This window comes from Equus quagga, unplaced genomic scaffold (genome assembly GCF_021613505.1).
Source record: "Equus quagga isolate Etosha38 unplaced genomic scaffold, UCLA_HA_Equagga_1.0 268.2_RagTag, whole genome shotgun sequence".
Taxonomy (NCBI): Eukaryota; Metazoa; Chordata; class Mammalia; order Perissodactyla; family Equidae; genus Equus; species Equus quagga.
Genome location: NW_025799870.1, coordinates 262751 through 277890, shown reverse-complemented (window position 1 = coordinate 277890; position 15140 = coordinate 262751). Strand labels below are relative to the sequence as shown.

General features: G+C 43.7%; 1 protein-coding gene across 2 annotated transcripts in view; it reads left to right on the top strand.

Moving 5' to 3' along the window:
- The window catches only part of LOC124233882 (spindlin-1), a 71205-nt gene extending 56479 nt beyond the window's left edge, over positions 1 to 14726 (top strand). For both annotated transcript variants that reach the window (XM_046651146.1, XM_046651145.1), the window contains exons 4-6: positions 1819 to 2072; positions 7379 to 7612; positions 11204 to 14726. In XM_046651146.1, the coding sequence (XP_046507102.1) occupies positions 1819 to 2072; positions 7379 to 7612; positions 11204 to 11403 (688 nt within the window). In that variant the 3' untranslated portion in view covers positions 11404 to 14726. The remainder of the gene's footprint in view (positions 1 to 1818; positions 2073 to 7378; positions 7613 to 11203) is intronic.
- Positions 14727 to 15140: the final 414 nt, after the last annotated feature.

The following is a 15140-nucleotide window of genomic DNA, read 5'->3' as shown; positions in this document are numbered from 1 at the left end:
CTTCATTTCTGAGAAGTTTTGGATTGCTCCTCGTTTGCTGCCTGTGGCTGACTTTCTCAGGTCTTCTCTTGTGCAGCTGACTCATTTCTTGGCTCTTGTTTCAGATGTCAGTTCCTCTTCCATGGCTCTGTTGTGTGTATAATGTCAGGTGACGGTTTCCATCGACTCCGTGGGCACTGCTTTGGGTCTGTCTGCCTTCACTGCCCATCGGTGCGTCATTTGTCGTTCTGAGTGTTACATGCCGTCCTGTGTTGGTCACACCGTAACCCTCTCCTGAGACTCCTCTACATGAGAAGGGGCGAGGCTGTTCCAGGACAGCTGTCCTCGCTGCCGAGCTCCGTGCTCTGCTGTCTTCCTGTGGCACACTTAAACAAGGCCTCTCTGTGCGGTCTCCTTCATCATACCTCTTGAGGGTGGCCTCCTTGGGGCCCTGTCCCTTCAGCGCCTGCGCCTCGTCTTTGCCATGCCCTGTGCTCGCTGTGGTCGTGCAGAGTGCTGTTCTCTGCAGCGTGTCCTCAGCGTGGGCTCTGCCGTCCTGGAAGGCAGTTTTGCTGGGTGTTTGCAGAGCTGGGGGTCTCGTCTCACAGGGGACCCTTTTCCAGAGTGACTGGGGAAGTTCCCTCCTGGGGTGTGTTTTCTGCAGGTGGGTTCCCTGTCTCGCTTAGGGAGAGACCTGCAGCAGCAGATTCCAGGCCTCATCGGGGCAGCCCTAATGCTTTGTGGTAACCTGTTTCTCTGTCTCACAAACCCGCTAGATTTACCAAGCTGGTCTATTTAAAATATGTACAATTATAGTTTAAATATTATAGCCTACAATAAAATGTTTTCTTAAAAACTTTATTTGTTTATGCCAGGTGTTCATCGCTTTTATTCTGGGTGTACTGAATAGGAGCTTTATGCTGACGAAAGTGTGGGAAGGGAATTCTGAATTTTTTCATTCTTGGGTCTAGCAGCGTCCCGGTACCAGTGTGGCTTTGGCATTCAGCTTGTGTTCAAGCCAGATCTTGTCCCTTGTCTTTGGATTTCTAGGTGAAACGAAGATGCTCTCCTGATATCAAGAGCCAGAATGTATTATTTGTAAACATTGTATGTAGATTGTTCATTTGTTAATAATCCAGAAAGAATGTAGTTTGGTGTTTCCACAGTAATTTTTAATATTACGTTAAGTATTTCTCACAAATTTAAGTGTTTAAGATTATATGTTTTCTAGAGAAGTAGTGATGATATAACGCATGGATGTAAGCCAGCCAAGACTCCAGTTTAAGGAAAAGAGAAATGTTGAGTTTGTTCTTAATATTTAAGCCAGTGGGGCAGAATTATGGGGGCATTAGAATGGGGGGGGGTTGAATAGTGACATGTTTGTTTTTGACTAGAAATGAACTCGTATTCTGTAAAGCTCTGTGCATGTGTAATTATTCCATGTGGGCAGCCCTTCTCTTTGGTTAACTCGGATAATTGTGAGTTGACTGAATTAAGGGAAACTCAGAAGCCGAAAAACTGATGCTTAATGTTGGAGCTTCAGTTGCTCCTGACTTGTCATGTTTTTCTGCCTGTCCACAGTTGGGGTGCACAGCTCGCTCCCTTTGCCAGCACACCGTGTGCAAACATGGTGATAGAGAAGGGCCCCCTGTGAGCCACGCTGCATGGCTGTGGGGCTGGGCGATGGCTACCTGGAGCCACTGAACCCGGAGTGGCAACGTTAGCCAGCACAGGCCTGGGGTCATGTGTAGAGAGAGCATGCGGGTTAGCTGTAGTGTGTTGCGTCTAGAGTGCATACTTTTGAGATGGTACCTTACGTGTGTATATGTGTGAATACAGAAAACATCGGAGCAGTGTGGGGCCGAGCAAACCTGTGTCCCAGCCCCGGCGGAACATCGTAGGCTGCAGGATTCAGCATGGGTGGAGAGAGGGGAATGGCCCTGTCACCCAGTGGAAAGGAACCGTTCTGGACCAGGTGCCTGTAAACCCTTCTTTGTATCTTATAAAGTACGATGGATTTGACTGTGTTTATGGACTAGAACTTAATAAGGATGAGAGAGTGTCTGCGCTCGAAGTCCTCCCTGACAGAGTCGGTAAGTCCTGTTTCCTGTTTGTGTGTTACATGCTTGAAACGTGATTATTGAAATGGTTGCGCTTTGATGATTCTTTTGCATTATTGGTATTTTTATTTTTATGTTTATTGGAGTGAGTCACTCCTTATACACATTTAAATCAGTCACCAAATCCACAAAAATTGACCAGCAGATGTTCTAAAAGTACAGTTCGAGGAACTGCGAGGGATAGAGAAATGTATCAAATTGTTCCCCAAGATGTTTATAATCTAATAATTTCTAATGTGCTTATTTCTCACATTTTGAATTTCTAACATCATTATTTCTCACATTTGGTCACTATTTATCTGGACTTTGATGGGTAAGAATATTTCTCATTAGCTCAAATATCTTACATATTTATTTCATCAGATTGTAATAGCTAAAGAAAATCTTAGGCATTAATTTTAGAATCTTTATGTGAAGTATCTTTCATTGTATATTATTACATAAATAATAACTGTACTTTCAGCCAAAATGTAAGCAATGAGAATGTGAGCTCTAATATACACTCCTTAGGGTCTGTTTGCACAGGATTTGTAGAAATGAGTAGCTCTTTGTTTAAATGTCATGTGAGTCAGTTTTGCCTTGCACAACTTAAATTCCTTAAGGCATAAGGTGTCAGTTTAATAATAATGACCTATTTTATTTTTAAGGCCAGTGGGATGCACCCAGCTTAGCGTGGCTTTCTCCAGTCTCCTTTGAACTGTCCTCTTGCTCTTGCAGTGGGGTTGTCAGATGCTGGATGATGCTTTGGAGCTGTCTTTAGAGCCCGTGCCCTGAGCAATTGCAGCCTCCGCACGTCTGAGTTGGGGGTGCAGCTTTGGGGTCTCACAGTCATGGGAAGAAGCTTCCCCAGTCCCCTAGTCCCCGTGCCCCTTGTCCGTGCCGTGTATCCCTGGGTCGCGCGCACTCCCCGCAGGTTAACGCCTTCCAGAGCAGCACGTGTTTTGTCCGTCTTCCCTTTGTATGTCAGATGCTGAGTCTGTGCTCATCCCTTGTACACATCATGCAGTTTTCACAGAAATCTTTCTTTAAATTTAAATCTTTATTTTATTCCCAAAGGTAACTAATTGTGTAATAGTAAATCTGGCATTTTAAACATTTTTATCTATTCTGAGTGCAACTGAACACCTCATTCTTTCTCATGAGACGCATCCTCTATTTCTTCTTGACCTTGACGTGACTCTGTTTCCTACATAAGAAACTAACATTGATGAGTCTGACCTTCAAGGCTTAAAAAATATTATCCAGGGGCTGGCCTGGTAGTGTAGTGGTTAACGTCACCTGCTCTGCTTCGGTGGCCTGGGGTTCACGGGTTCCGATCCTGGGCATGGACGTACACACACTCCTCAAGCCACATTGTGGCGTCATCCCACGCACAAAATAGAGGAAGATTCGCACAGATGTTAGCTCAGTGACAGTCTTCCTCGCCAAAAAAAAAATCCAAACCCTTATATCACTTATTTGTAGTAATTATCGTGCATTCTTTTTCTGATGCAGAATTTTAGTCTCTACCCCTTCTAGGGAAAGACTAATTGATGATTTGAAATTTACTGCATTTTTGCTGCAGGATGTGAGTTAGGTTTTTTGTCATCATAGGACAGAAAAAAAATATTTTGATAAAAAAATGGTTTGACCTACCAGAGTACCCCCAAATATGTAAGCATCTATGGTGGTGGGACTGAGAGTTAATGTTCTTCTTTCTAGTTGTAGGTCATCGCGGTTTCCGACAGTGGACGTAGATTACTTTTGTAAACAGCAAAGCAATTTAAAAAAGGAAATCCAGAGGCCCCTATGCAAACCAGCAATGTATCACATGCTTCATTTAATTAGTTAATTTGCTCTGTGATACGTTGGCCTGAAAAATTATTTGACCTTCATTTACATTCCGTGTAGGAAGAAAACAGTCTTTCCTCGTTTGCTTCAGGCAGTCCATCGGACTGTAGTTACGGTTTTGTTTTCCTTAAGCTAAAGGTGGAGAAAAGAGTCAGTCAGTCAGCCTAAAAACGTGACGGCACAGAGCAGTGGTTCCCACGGTGTGGTCTGGGACCCTTGAGGTTCCCTGAAGCCCATTCAGGAGGTTTGTGAGGTCAGAATTATTTTCATAATAACATTCAGTGTAATTTGCCCTCTTCACTCTCATGCTTTCACGGTTACACGCTACAGCTTCCCAGTGTTTTGAAGATGTGCGTAACGCAGCAGACCCAGTATTTTCTGCAGTGCGTGATGATACGATATCACGTCTTGGTGAAAGATCCATTCAAAGACTGAAATTTGTTTTGTTTTGTGGTAAAAAGCACACAGCACAAAATTAACTATGGAACCTTTTTTTTTTTAAATGTTATTTTTCCTTTTTCTCCCCAAAGCCCCCTGGTATATAGTTGTGTATTTTTAGTTGTGGGTCCTTGTAGTTGTGGCATGTGGGCCGCCACCTCAGCGTGGCCTGATGAGTGGTGCCATGTCCGTGCCCAGGATCCAAACCAGCGAAACCCTGGGCCTCTGACGCAGAGTGCGCGCACGCACCCACTCGGCCCGGGCCGGCCCTGTGGGACCATGTTAAGTGCACAGTGCAGTAGTGTTGAGTATATTCACGTGGTTGGGAGACACATCTCCAGAACTTTCTCATCTTGCAAATCTGAAATTCTATCCCCACTAAACAACTCCCCTTTCCCTCTCCCCCAGCCCCTGGCACCCAACATTCTGCTTTCTCTTTCTATGAATTTGATTACTTTAGATACCTTGTGAGTGGAATCATACGATATGTGTCTTTTTTGACGGACTTCTTTCTCTTAATAACATCCTCAAGGTTCTTCCATGTTGTAGCATGTGACAGGATTTCCTTCCTTTTTAAGGCTAATACTCCATTGCATGTATATGCCATCTTTTGTTTATCCATTCATCTGGATGGACATTTGGGTTGCTTCCACCTTTTAGCATTGTGGATAATGCTGCTGTGAACATGGGTGTGCAGATATCTCTTCGGGACCCTGCTTTCAGTTCTTTTGGGGATATACCCAGGAGTGGAATTGCTAGCTCATATGCTATGTTTATTTTCTGAGGCACCTATATACTGTTTTCTATAGCATTTGTAACATTTTACACTCCCACCAACAGTGCAGAAGGGGTCCAGTTTCTCTACATCCTCACTAACACTTGTTTTTTTCTGTTGGTTTTGATTTGCATTTCTCTGGTGATTAATGATGTTGAGCATCTTTGCATATGCTTTTTGGCCTTTTGTGTATCATCTTTGCAGAAATGTCTGTTCAGGTCCTTTGCCCATTTTTTTGATTGGATTATTTAATTTTTTTGTTGTTGAGTTGTGGGAGTTCTTTATGTATTCTGGAGACAAATGAGTTTTAAGTTAACAGTGTGACAAGTTGATTGATAATTTCAGATTCCACATTGCAATTAACCTTCAAGGAGCTAGCACTTGTTGAGTTTTGATGCAGTATCATAGAAGAATATCTAGAATTAGCTGAAAGACTAACAGAATACTCCTCTTTTTCAACAGCATCTCTCTGTGAGGCTGGATTTTATCCATCAACCAAAAGAACATGTGACAGATTGAATGCTGGAGCAGCTCTGAGAATCCAGCTGTCCTTTTTTAAAGCTAGACAGGAAGAGATTTACAAAAATGTAGAATTATGCCACTCTTCTTACTAAATTTTTGTTAGAAAATATAGTTTTTTATTAAAGATACGTTGTTTATGTAGGTACTTTTAAATATTTTTTGGATGTGTCATTTATAATTTCTAAAATAGTCGATATTGATAGTTATCATCCACATGAACAAATACTCTTTTAGGTCCTCAGATTTTTAAGAATGTAAAGGAGTCCTGAGATGAGAAGTTGGAGAACTTCTGGTAGGAAGAAACTAGTAGGATTTTGTTTTGTTTTGTTTTTGTTTTCATGCATAGTGGGAATTCTATGTAATTTTTGATAATTATTGAGTACTTAGACAAAGAAAATCACCATATGTGTTCGGAGTATTCTTCCAAAAAAATTGGGTAGCGCTATCGTTACCAAAAAATTCTAATCTTTGTTCTTGTGGATTTTGTTTCGCAGAAGTAGAAGCACTCATGAGTGAGTAAAATAAAAGTGCCAGTTGTTTTAAAAAGACAATTGTCTAAAACTGGAGAAAACTTAAGATCAGTAGGATCCTCCCTAGTTTTCCCAGTATTAAAAAGAAATGAAGCCTCTCCTTTTTTGCCGACTTCTTTAAAGGGCATAGAGCAGGGCCGCAGGGGCACGGCTGTTGATAACCAGTGGGAGGCTGACCATACGGCCCGCTCGCCTCTGAAATAGCTAATTTGTACAAAAACGGTGAACCACTGTGGTCTTGGTATGGAAATGAGACGGAAAGGCCTCTGCTTTCATCACAGTGTGCAGGCTAAGAGCAGGTGAAACATATAAAACAAGATGCAGATCACGGTAAAGGCCACTCAGAAGTAAACGGGGAGGGTGACTGTCACTGGCAGGGCCACTTTCCCTGGAGTGGTCTTGGAGAGGAACGAGCCCCCGGAGATGTGGGGGCAGCGCTGGGCCTGGATGGGGAGAAGCACAGGCGGTCCCAGGAGAGGAAGGACGCCTCTTGCCGAGGGGTAGGCAGTCAGGAGGAAGCTGACGATAGCAGGGCAGAGGGCTGGCAGAGGTTGGTGGCCGCGGCCCACACAAGCTGTGAGAAGCAGCTGGTTATTCACATGATGAAATGAGAGCACTGGAGTGTGGTAAGCAGTTGAACTGCCCCAAAGATCACTCTGTGTGCTCGGGAAACAGACCTTAGGGGCCAGAGTCCACACCGCTGCCTTGAGTAGGGGAATTTCTTAGTTTTCATAAATGGTCTGTGGTTGTGTAAGATGCTGATACGGAGGGCAGGTAGTGAAGGGCGTATGGAAATGCTGCTATTTTTGCAACTTTTCTATAATTATCTCAAAATTTAAAATAACTGTTAAACAATAACAAAAAGCACTTTATACCTTGAACGAACAATTAGAAGCTGATTTAGGTATGGTACCAAGAGCAGATGAGTTCAGAAAAATAAAAAGGACAATAGCAGCTTCTCTCGATAAGTGACCTGGGATAAAATAGTTTGTGTGGAATCAGATCTGGGGGCCCGGCAGTGTGAGTTTGGTGCTTGTCTTTCTTAAAGCCCCGGGGGTTCTGCCGCTCGATAGCGTGCTATTGCGTGGACGGCGGCTCAGGTTGTCTCCTTGAAGGAGTTCAATCTTCACAGTACGTATTCAGTAAAACCCTTTGTCAACCATCGCTTGTCTTTTTGTCCCCAGCAACATCTCGAATCAGCGATGCACACCTAGCCGACACAATGATTGGCAAAGCGGTGGAGCACATGTTTGAGACCGAGGATGGCTCTAAAGACGAGTGGAGGGGAATGGTCTTGGCACGTGCCCCTATTATGAACACGTGGTTTTACATCACCTATGAGAAAGATCCTGTCTTGTACATGTACCAGCTTTTAGATGATTATAAAGAAGGCGACCTTCGCATTATGCCTGATTCCAGTAAGTGCATATTGACTTTATTTTTGATAGTTCAAAATGAATTTGAATTTTAGAACAAGATATTTATTAACTCTTTTGCAAATTATTTGATTATTCTTTCAGTTGTGTGAAATTTTTCACTCTTTGGCCAAGAATAATTTGCTTTCTGTATAGATTTCTGTGTTTTGGACTTTGAACTTTCATATGAGTGGAGTGTGTAACATGGGGTCCTTTGCCACTCGCTCCTTTTGCTCAGCGTGGTGTTTTCGGGGCTCACTCGTGTGTTCCAGCACGTCAGTACGTCACACTTGCTAGAAGCACGCTGGGTGGAGAGCCTGTGTTGGTTCATTGGTCTGTTGGTGTCCGTCCAGGCTGTTCTCGGGCCTTTGGTTATCATGAGGAGCGCACCTGTGAGCGTCTGTGTGCAGGGCTCTGTGTGGACGTTTGCCTCACTCCTCCGGGGTGTGTCCCTGGGAGTGGAACTGGTGGGTCAGAGTGGTCGCACTCTGATTTTAGGGACCTGCCAGACTTACTCTGAAAGCGGTCACCGTTGCAGGTTCTCAGCACGGCGCACGAGGCTCCTGGCTTGTCCTCGGCAACACGGGTGGTACCTGCCATGTTGCTTCTAGCCATCCTAGTGGTGGGAAGTGGTGTCTCGTGTGGTTTTGGTTTGCGTTTCCTCGATGACTAAAGATGTCGAGTATCTTTTCACGTATTATTGGCTGTTTGTCTGTCTTCCTTGGAGAAATGTCAGTTGGTGTCCTTGGCCTGTATGTCCTTCGGGTTGTCTTCCATTACTGTCTTGGCAGGGTCTGTGTCTGGGTGCAGGTCTCTGTCGGACCTGTGATTTGCAGATCCTGTTTCCCTTCTGTGGGTAGTCTTTTCACTTTCTGGGTGGTGTTCTTTGAAGCACAAAAGTTGTTAATTTGATGAAGTCCAGTTTATCTGGTTTTTGTTGCTGGTGCTTTTGTTGTCGTGTCTAAACCCATTTCCAAGATCAAGGTCATGAAGGTTTACCCCTATGCTTTCCTCTGAGAGTCTTAAAGTTTTAGTTCTTATGTGTAGGTCTTTAGCTCTTACATTTAGATACTTGATGAATTTTGTTAATTTTTGTTTTTGATGTGGCATATGGGTCCCACTTCATACTTTTGCATGTGACAGTCCCGATGTCGAGCACCGTTTTTTGAAAGGACAGTTCTTTCCCCGTTGAGTGGTTTGGCACCCTCTTGAAAGCCACTTGCCTGCAGATGTGTGAGGGTGTTTCTGGACTCTTACTTCTGTTCCGTTTGTCTGCTGTCTGTGGTTGTGCCGGTACCACACCTGACCGCATTGCTTTGTGGTAAGTTTTGAAGTCGGTAAGTGTGAATCCCCCTACTTGGTTCTTTTTCATAATTGTTTTGGCTCTCTTGCAATTCTTTACGAATTTTGGAACCAGCTTGTCAGTTTCTGTGAAGACATCAGCTGGGATTCTGATGGGCTTGTCTTGAATCTCTAGGTGAGTTTGAGGAGTGTTTCCATCTTGACAGTGGTAAGCTTTTTGATCCATGAGCATGAGATGTCTTTCCATTTATTGGAATTTTTTTTTATTTCTATCAATAGTGTCTTACAGTTTTCAGAGTATAAGTTTTGTACTCCCTTTGTTAAATTTATTCCGAAGTATTTTATTCTTTTTGATGCTATTGTGAATGGAATTATTTTCTTAATTTCATTTTTGGGTAAGCATGTTCTCTTTTAAACTATTCCGTAGCCTTTCCTCAAATACATGAATCCCTGGCCCTGGACAGATGTGGCTGACAGACATTCACTATGTTAGCGGTGTGATATCTCTCTTCCTTTTTTTAGTTCTTGTGAACGAGCCAGTCAGTGAACCTATTTACGTGCTCATCTTGCCCTGACTTAGTACCTTCTTAGATACACTTTTTTAAAGTTTGTGTACGTTAGTTGTAAGTGTGTACTGGAAAGTGTTGGTGTGGGCAGGAGTTTAATTATCATGAGAGCCTTCCTTAAAAGCATTTCTCTAGCCGGTGTGAAGCTGGTGTTTAACTTTCTCATAGAGAAGTGTCCAGTCAGTAAGTGCTGTTGGCTGGATGACAGGAAGTGGGGGGTTGCGCATCGCCTCCCCGACCCGTGTTCTTTCCTCGTTCTCCTTTCTTCCTCCAACCTGCTCAGCATCATGTGGGTGGAATGGAAGTGTGTCCGCCGTTAGAGGCAGCGGCGATGCTCTGATGGGAGCTCCATGCTGGTCTGTGTGCGCTCCCCTTGCTCCTTCGCTCACCCTGCTGTAGACACGGCGCTCGTGTATCTGGAATGCCTTTGTCCACGGGACGTGCCACGGAAGCATGCGTGGGGTGCTGCTGCTGGAGGGAGCAGTGATTTTGAAGAAGAGCGTTCGCTCAGGCTGCTTCTTCACTTCCCCGTTTAAAAGAACTGATAGCATTGTGCTCAGGCATTTTGTTTGTGCTGTGTGACTGTTAGTACCAGAGATCAGAACAGCAGGTTTTGGATTGTGTCATTCACTGAGTGAGTTTATTGGAACCAAAGAGGCAAAGTCCTGTTGGCATCAATACACGATATGGTCCAAAGCAGGACACATGTGAGAATAAAATGGTGCCCTGCTAATGGCTGTGCCGGCATGGCTGGCACCCACCTGAGGGCCCTGTGCTGCTGCGTGGAAGAGAACCTGGCCTCTCCGGGGTTTCTGAAATGGCCTCTGCCTGCCTGGCTCTAACCCTGTTCCCTTCTCCTTTGGCTCCTTCCTGGTTGTGGTGATGGTTTCCTCTCATTTGATGTGTGATCCTAGAGCTGACTGAGTTCCTGCCATGTCACAGGGCAGTGTTTCTCAACACTCACATTTTCCCGGGGACCTTTAACAAGGACAGGTGCCTCAGCCATCCTCAGAGATACAGCCGTAATTGGTCTGGGGGTGGAGTCCAGTCAGCACCTATCTTTAAAGCAGAGAAGTCCCTTTCATTTGGGCACTGGGTTAGGAAGACGATGCGTAATGCAGTGATGTTGAGGAGGAAGAAGCTTTAGGGATTCACAGGTAAGGCGAGGCACACTGAGGCACTTTGAGTGCACAGTATATTCCCAGTAACCCCACTGGGTGTTATCTGCCTTGAAATCCTATTTCGAAGTAACTCAGTTATTTTTAAGAAGTTAAATAATTATTTAGGTTTTTTCCTTAAGCCCTTTCCTTCTTTTAGTCCTTACCTCCTCAGGTAATTTCAGCTATAATTAAACATGAGCCAAAAGAATTTCTTGTTAGAATTTTCAAAATCATGTACATGTCCAGGTCTTGGGGGTGGGCACACTGTTTTTGTAAATTAAGTGTTATTGGCACACAGCCACACTGTTTACTCATGTATCATCTGTGGCTGCTCTCGTGTGACGATGGCAGAGCTGAGTTGTTGGTGCCGAGATCACACGGCCTCAAGCCTAACTTAGTTATTGTCTAGCCCTTGGAGAAAAAAATTGCTGACTCTTGGTCTAGATAATCAAGATGAATTCAGGATATTAAAACCATTTTTAGTTATTATTAAAATAGATGACATGTGAGCTGGTGTGTGTCTAAAAATTGATTTTAAATTCTTTTTTCTCCCCCTTTAAATACAGATGATTCACCTCCAGCAGAGAGGGAACCAGGAGAAGTTGTGGACAGCCTGGTAGGCAAACAGGTGGAATATGCCAAAGAAGATGGCTCCAAGAGGACTGGCATGGTCATCCATCAGGTGGAGGCCAAGCCGTCGGTCTACTTCATCAAGTTTGATGATGATTTCCATATTTATGTCTACGATTTGGTGAAAACATCCTAGATGTCATCACGAACTTTGCCAAATTTGTGGAACTATTAAATGTATAATTTGTAGACATAAAGACTTGATTGCTTTCCAGTTTAATGAAAGCTTAAATGTCCCTGCGAACCCACAATCTCTGCCAGCAGAACTGGTTTTGTTCTGAGTAGTACAGATTTATGTGACCACAAAGCATTTTGTGTAAGGAGCTCCTTCCTCTTAAAGGAAGTCTATCTGTCTGGAGGGGAGTTACAGGCAAGTTTGGTCAAAGTTAAGCTAGTATCATAGTCATTTAAAACTGTAATGGATCTTATCCATTTTCCCTTCACTCTTAACACTCTTAGTCTGCTGCCACAATGCAAGCATAGTTTGGTATTTTTGTTATTGCCTTTTTTGAGATATATATGTATCTATATCTATATCTGTGTGTATATATATATAATATATATATGCACACCCATAGATCTGCGTACACACACGCACGCGCGCGCACACACACACACACACACTTCATTGGCAGTCCTTTCTTTGTGGATTGGGACAGGGGTTAAATAATTTTCTCCAGTTTAACAGGAGTGCTTGACCCAAGTGAGTCATATTAGTATCTTACTGCTCTTTATTTAAGATTGAATTCGGGCACAGGAAGCGCACAGGGACGTGGACGTTCAGCTTGTTCTGAAGATCAGAACTTCAGAGCGCCTTTCAGTCTGGAGGCTGTAAACCAGGTGTCCAAACAAGACTCGCTTGTGAACATGACTGACCCGCCTTAGAATTTGACAGGACGGTTAGAACGGTTAGAAATCTGGGTAAAAGGCTGCCTTTAATTCTAAGCTTTGTAAGTTTTTTGTTTACATTTTTTGTTACCATAAATGCTTTCTTTCTCCAAGCCCAGGTCCTTGGTCCCCGCAGTGTGAGGCCACCGGTGTGTTTTGGACAGCACATTTGGTCCTTGGTTTGCACACATCAGTAATCTGGGGCTTCGCACACGGATTTAAAGGCAACAGAGCGTCAGTGGTTTGTGCCTGTGTGCTAAGTTCCTGGAAGAACACTGCGTTTCTATTTGAAATGTCCTTTTAAGAGTGGCGTTGTTGCTTCCTAATGAGTTCTCTGGGACGCTGTTACTCTCATGACTGTTAATTACTGATGTAGGATTATGGTCAGAAGGCTTTTCCACACAAAGGATGGCGAGACAGATACCAGCTGAGGTCTGACACCTGTGTGGTGCTGTCCGCTCTGGCTCAGGTGTTGGGGTGGGTGTGTTCCATTCAGTGGACCTGCCACGTTGGGGTCAGTTGCCTGCGCCAGCTCGCGGGTGTGAGTGATAGCAGCCCTTAGCTGCTGAAGCCTTTCGTGGCGCATTCCTGCAGGGTTGTTTTAACTGAAATAGAACTGTAAAAGTGGTTGGTTTAGCAGTGGACCAGCCATCTGTCGCTTTGCTTTGGGTGAGCCTGGCGGTCTGAAAGCTAGGAGAAAGGTGGATGTGGGACCCATCTCCGTGGAGGCTGGAGAGCTTACCTGAGATGTGGGCAGAAGGCTAAACGCACATGCTGTCAGTCAGACCCTGGAGGGCCAGCCCGCTCTGTCGGGGCTGCTCTTGATGTAGAGACTGTGCCATTTCATGGCCTCACTGTGCGTGGTTTGTGCAGTGCCCAGTTTCACCTTCAGGAAAGCTGTGCCTTCTCGTGTTGGATGTAACCCTGCACACAGTGTAAATACAGCACCCCATTCTCTGCAGTGTGCCCAGTGCCTCACCACAGCCAGCCAGGGGTGACCTTCTCCCTGCAGCCAGTCCCCAGGTCTTAGAAGCCCCTCCCTGCCTGAACAGCATCATGCCACAGATCTGTCCCTTGTCTTCCTGGTGATTCTCGTAAGAGTTGCTGCGTGTAAATCTCCAGGCCGAGCCTGGCTCCCTGAGCCCCAGCAGACGTGCGGCCCAGAGAGGGAGCGTGTCCAGCGCGCTGACTGTGCACACATGGCACAGTGACTTTGGGCTAAAAAACACAGTACTTTGGCAGTTTCCTGAGGTTGGGTCAGGGGACACATTTCCAGCATTACTTAATGACTTGCATTGTGGTTTTCCTGCAAGTACTTTTAGCAACTTTAATACCATGTGATCTGCCACTCTAGATAAATGTGACATGGGATTATTATTTGTATCATTATTTTAATCGTCGTTCCATGTATTGTTTTTAGGGCTGAAGGAAGGGGAAGGGGTTATTTTTGTTTTCTATTTTTTTTCATTCTTTTTTCTTTTGGTGGCTTAAACCACACTTAATGATGCTGTGACTACTTCTGCTCCCTAGCCGAGTGTTCAGGCTTCGTTTTAGGCTCATGTTTCAGATCTGCATGCGTTGCTTGCATTTTCCTGGTACCTGAATGTTGGTTCCTTGTTCTAGGAATCCAACATCAATTTCCAAAATTATCATGGGACTTGTGACAACACAAGACATGAATCTCTGTATAAAACGTATTGGCCTTCCTCATTGACCTGCTATAGTATTACTGTGTCGTGTGTGCGTGTGTGATGTCCGGCTGCCACGTAACCTTCAGAGGAAAACCTTCAAAGCAGACCATCCTTTTGCATGCTCTATTCTAAGTAGAATGTTCAATGTAACTAACTGAACTTGCATGTTAAAGATATTTAGGTTTTTTGTTTTCTCTCTTTGTTTTTGTTTGTTTTCAGTTTTCTGTGTATTTGCTTACTGTGCTGTTCAGTGGTTGTAGGATACAATGCACTGGTGAAGCAGTGTCGTGCCATGAGGGTGGTTCTCCAGTTGTCTGTCATGCAGCATTTGAAGGGACTGTGGTTCTTCACGCAGTCAGTACTTCCAAACCAGACTGCATTTCTGTTGTTTCACGTGCCAAACCCCGAAGTGCATTGGGCTTGAATCTCTGAACGCTGTGGACCCATCAGAAGACTGTTTTGATTGTCACAAATTGTAGTGCCTGAAAACATTCTTAAGCTGATTGTCTTAAAAAAAAAAAAAAGTTCTCCAAAGACAAAACAGGAACGGTTATTAGAACAAAACAGCGATGGTGGAAACGTCTGTGGTTCCTTGAAATGCTGCGCTTTCTGTACTTTCCATCATTAGTGCAGTTCGAACGAATGTGTCTAGTTCAGAGGTCTTCGTGTTCGCATTTTAAAATTAGGTAAATGACCTCATCTCTCAAGCTTGAATTCGTTTTTAATTTTATTTTATACAGTGTGTAGACGGTCCCCTGTTCTCTGCATTTAGAAGTATAAACAATATAAATCTGTTAATTCTGTAAGTAATTTTTATAATTATGATGTAACTCTATCCTATCCTTAAAACATTTAAAATAAACCCTTTATGTGCAACTTTTGACTGTAAATTTTGTGCTCATGAGCAAAATGTGATGTGTTAAACCTGCTTCTTAAAACAGTTTCTAAAGTTTTACTTTAAGATTTAAGTGACTTTTTTCCCCTTTCACCACATGTAAATGTCAGATATACATAGAAACAGAAAGAAAGAGAGTTTTATTTGAGTGATAATATTTAGTCATACCTGAAAGGAGACGGGCAGGAATCAGCATCCCGAATGTGTAGTGAGAGAGACTGAAGCTGTGATTTGCCATTAATGAGAAACTTTAATTTATCATAAAATTTTAAGCTTAAAAGAATTGTTTGAAATAGAATTAAATAATGTGTATTTTATACTTCACATCTTTTCTTGCTCTGTATATTGCCTATGATGCTTTTATTAATACTTGAATGCCAGCCGAGATTCTGTGTGCAA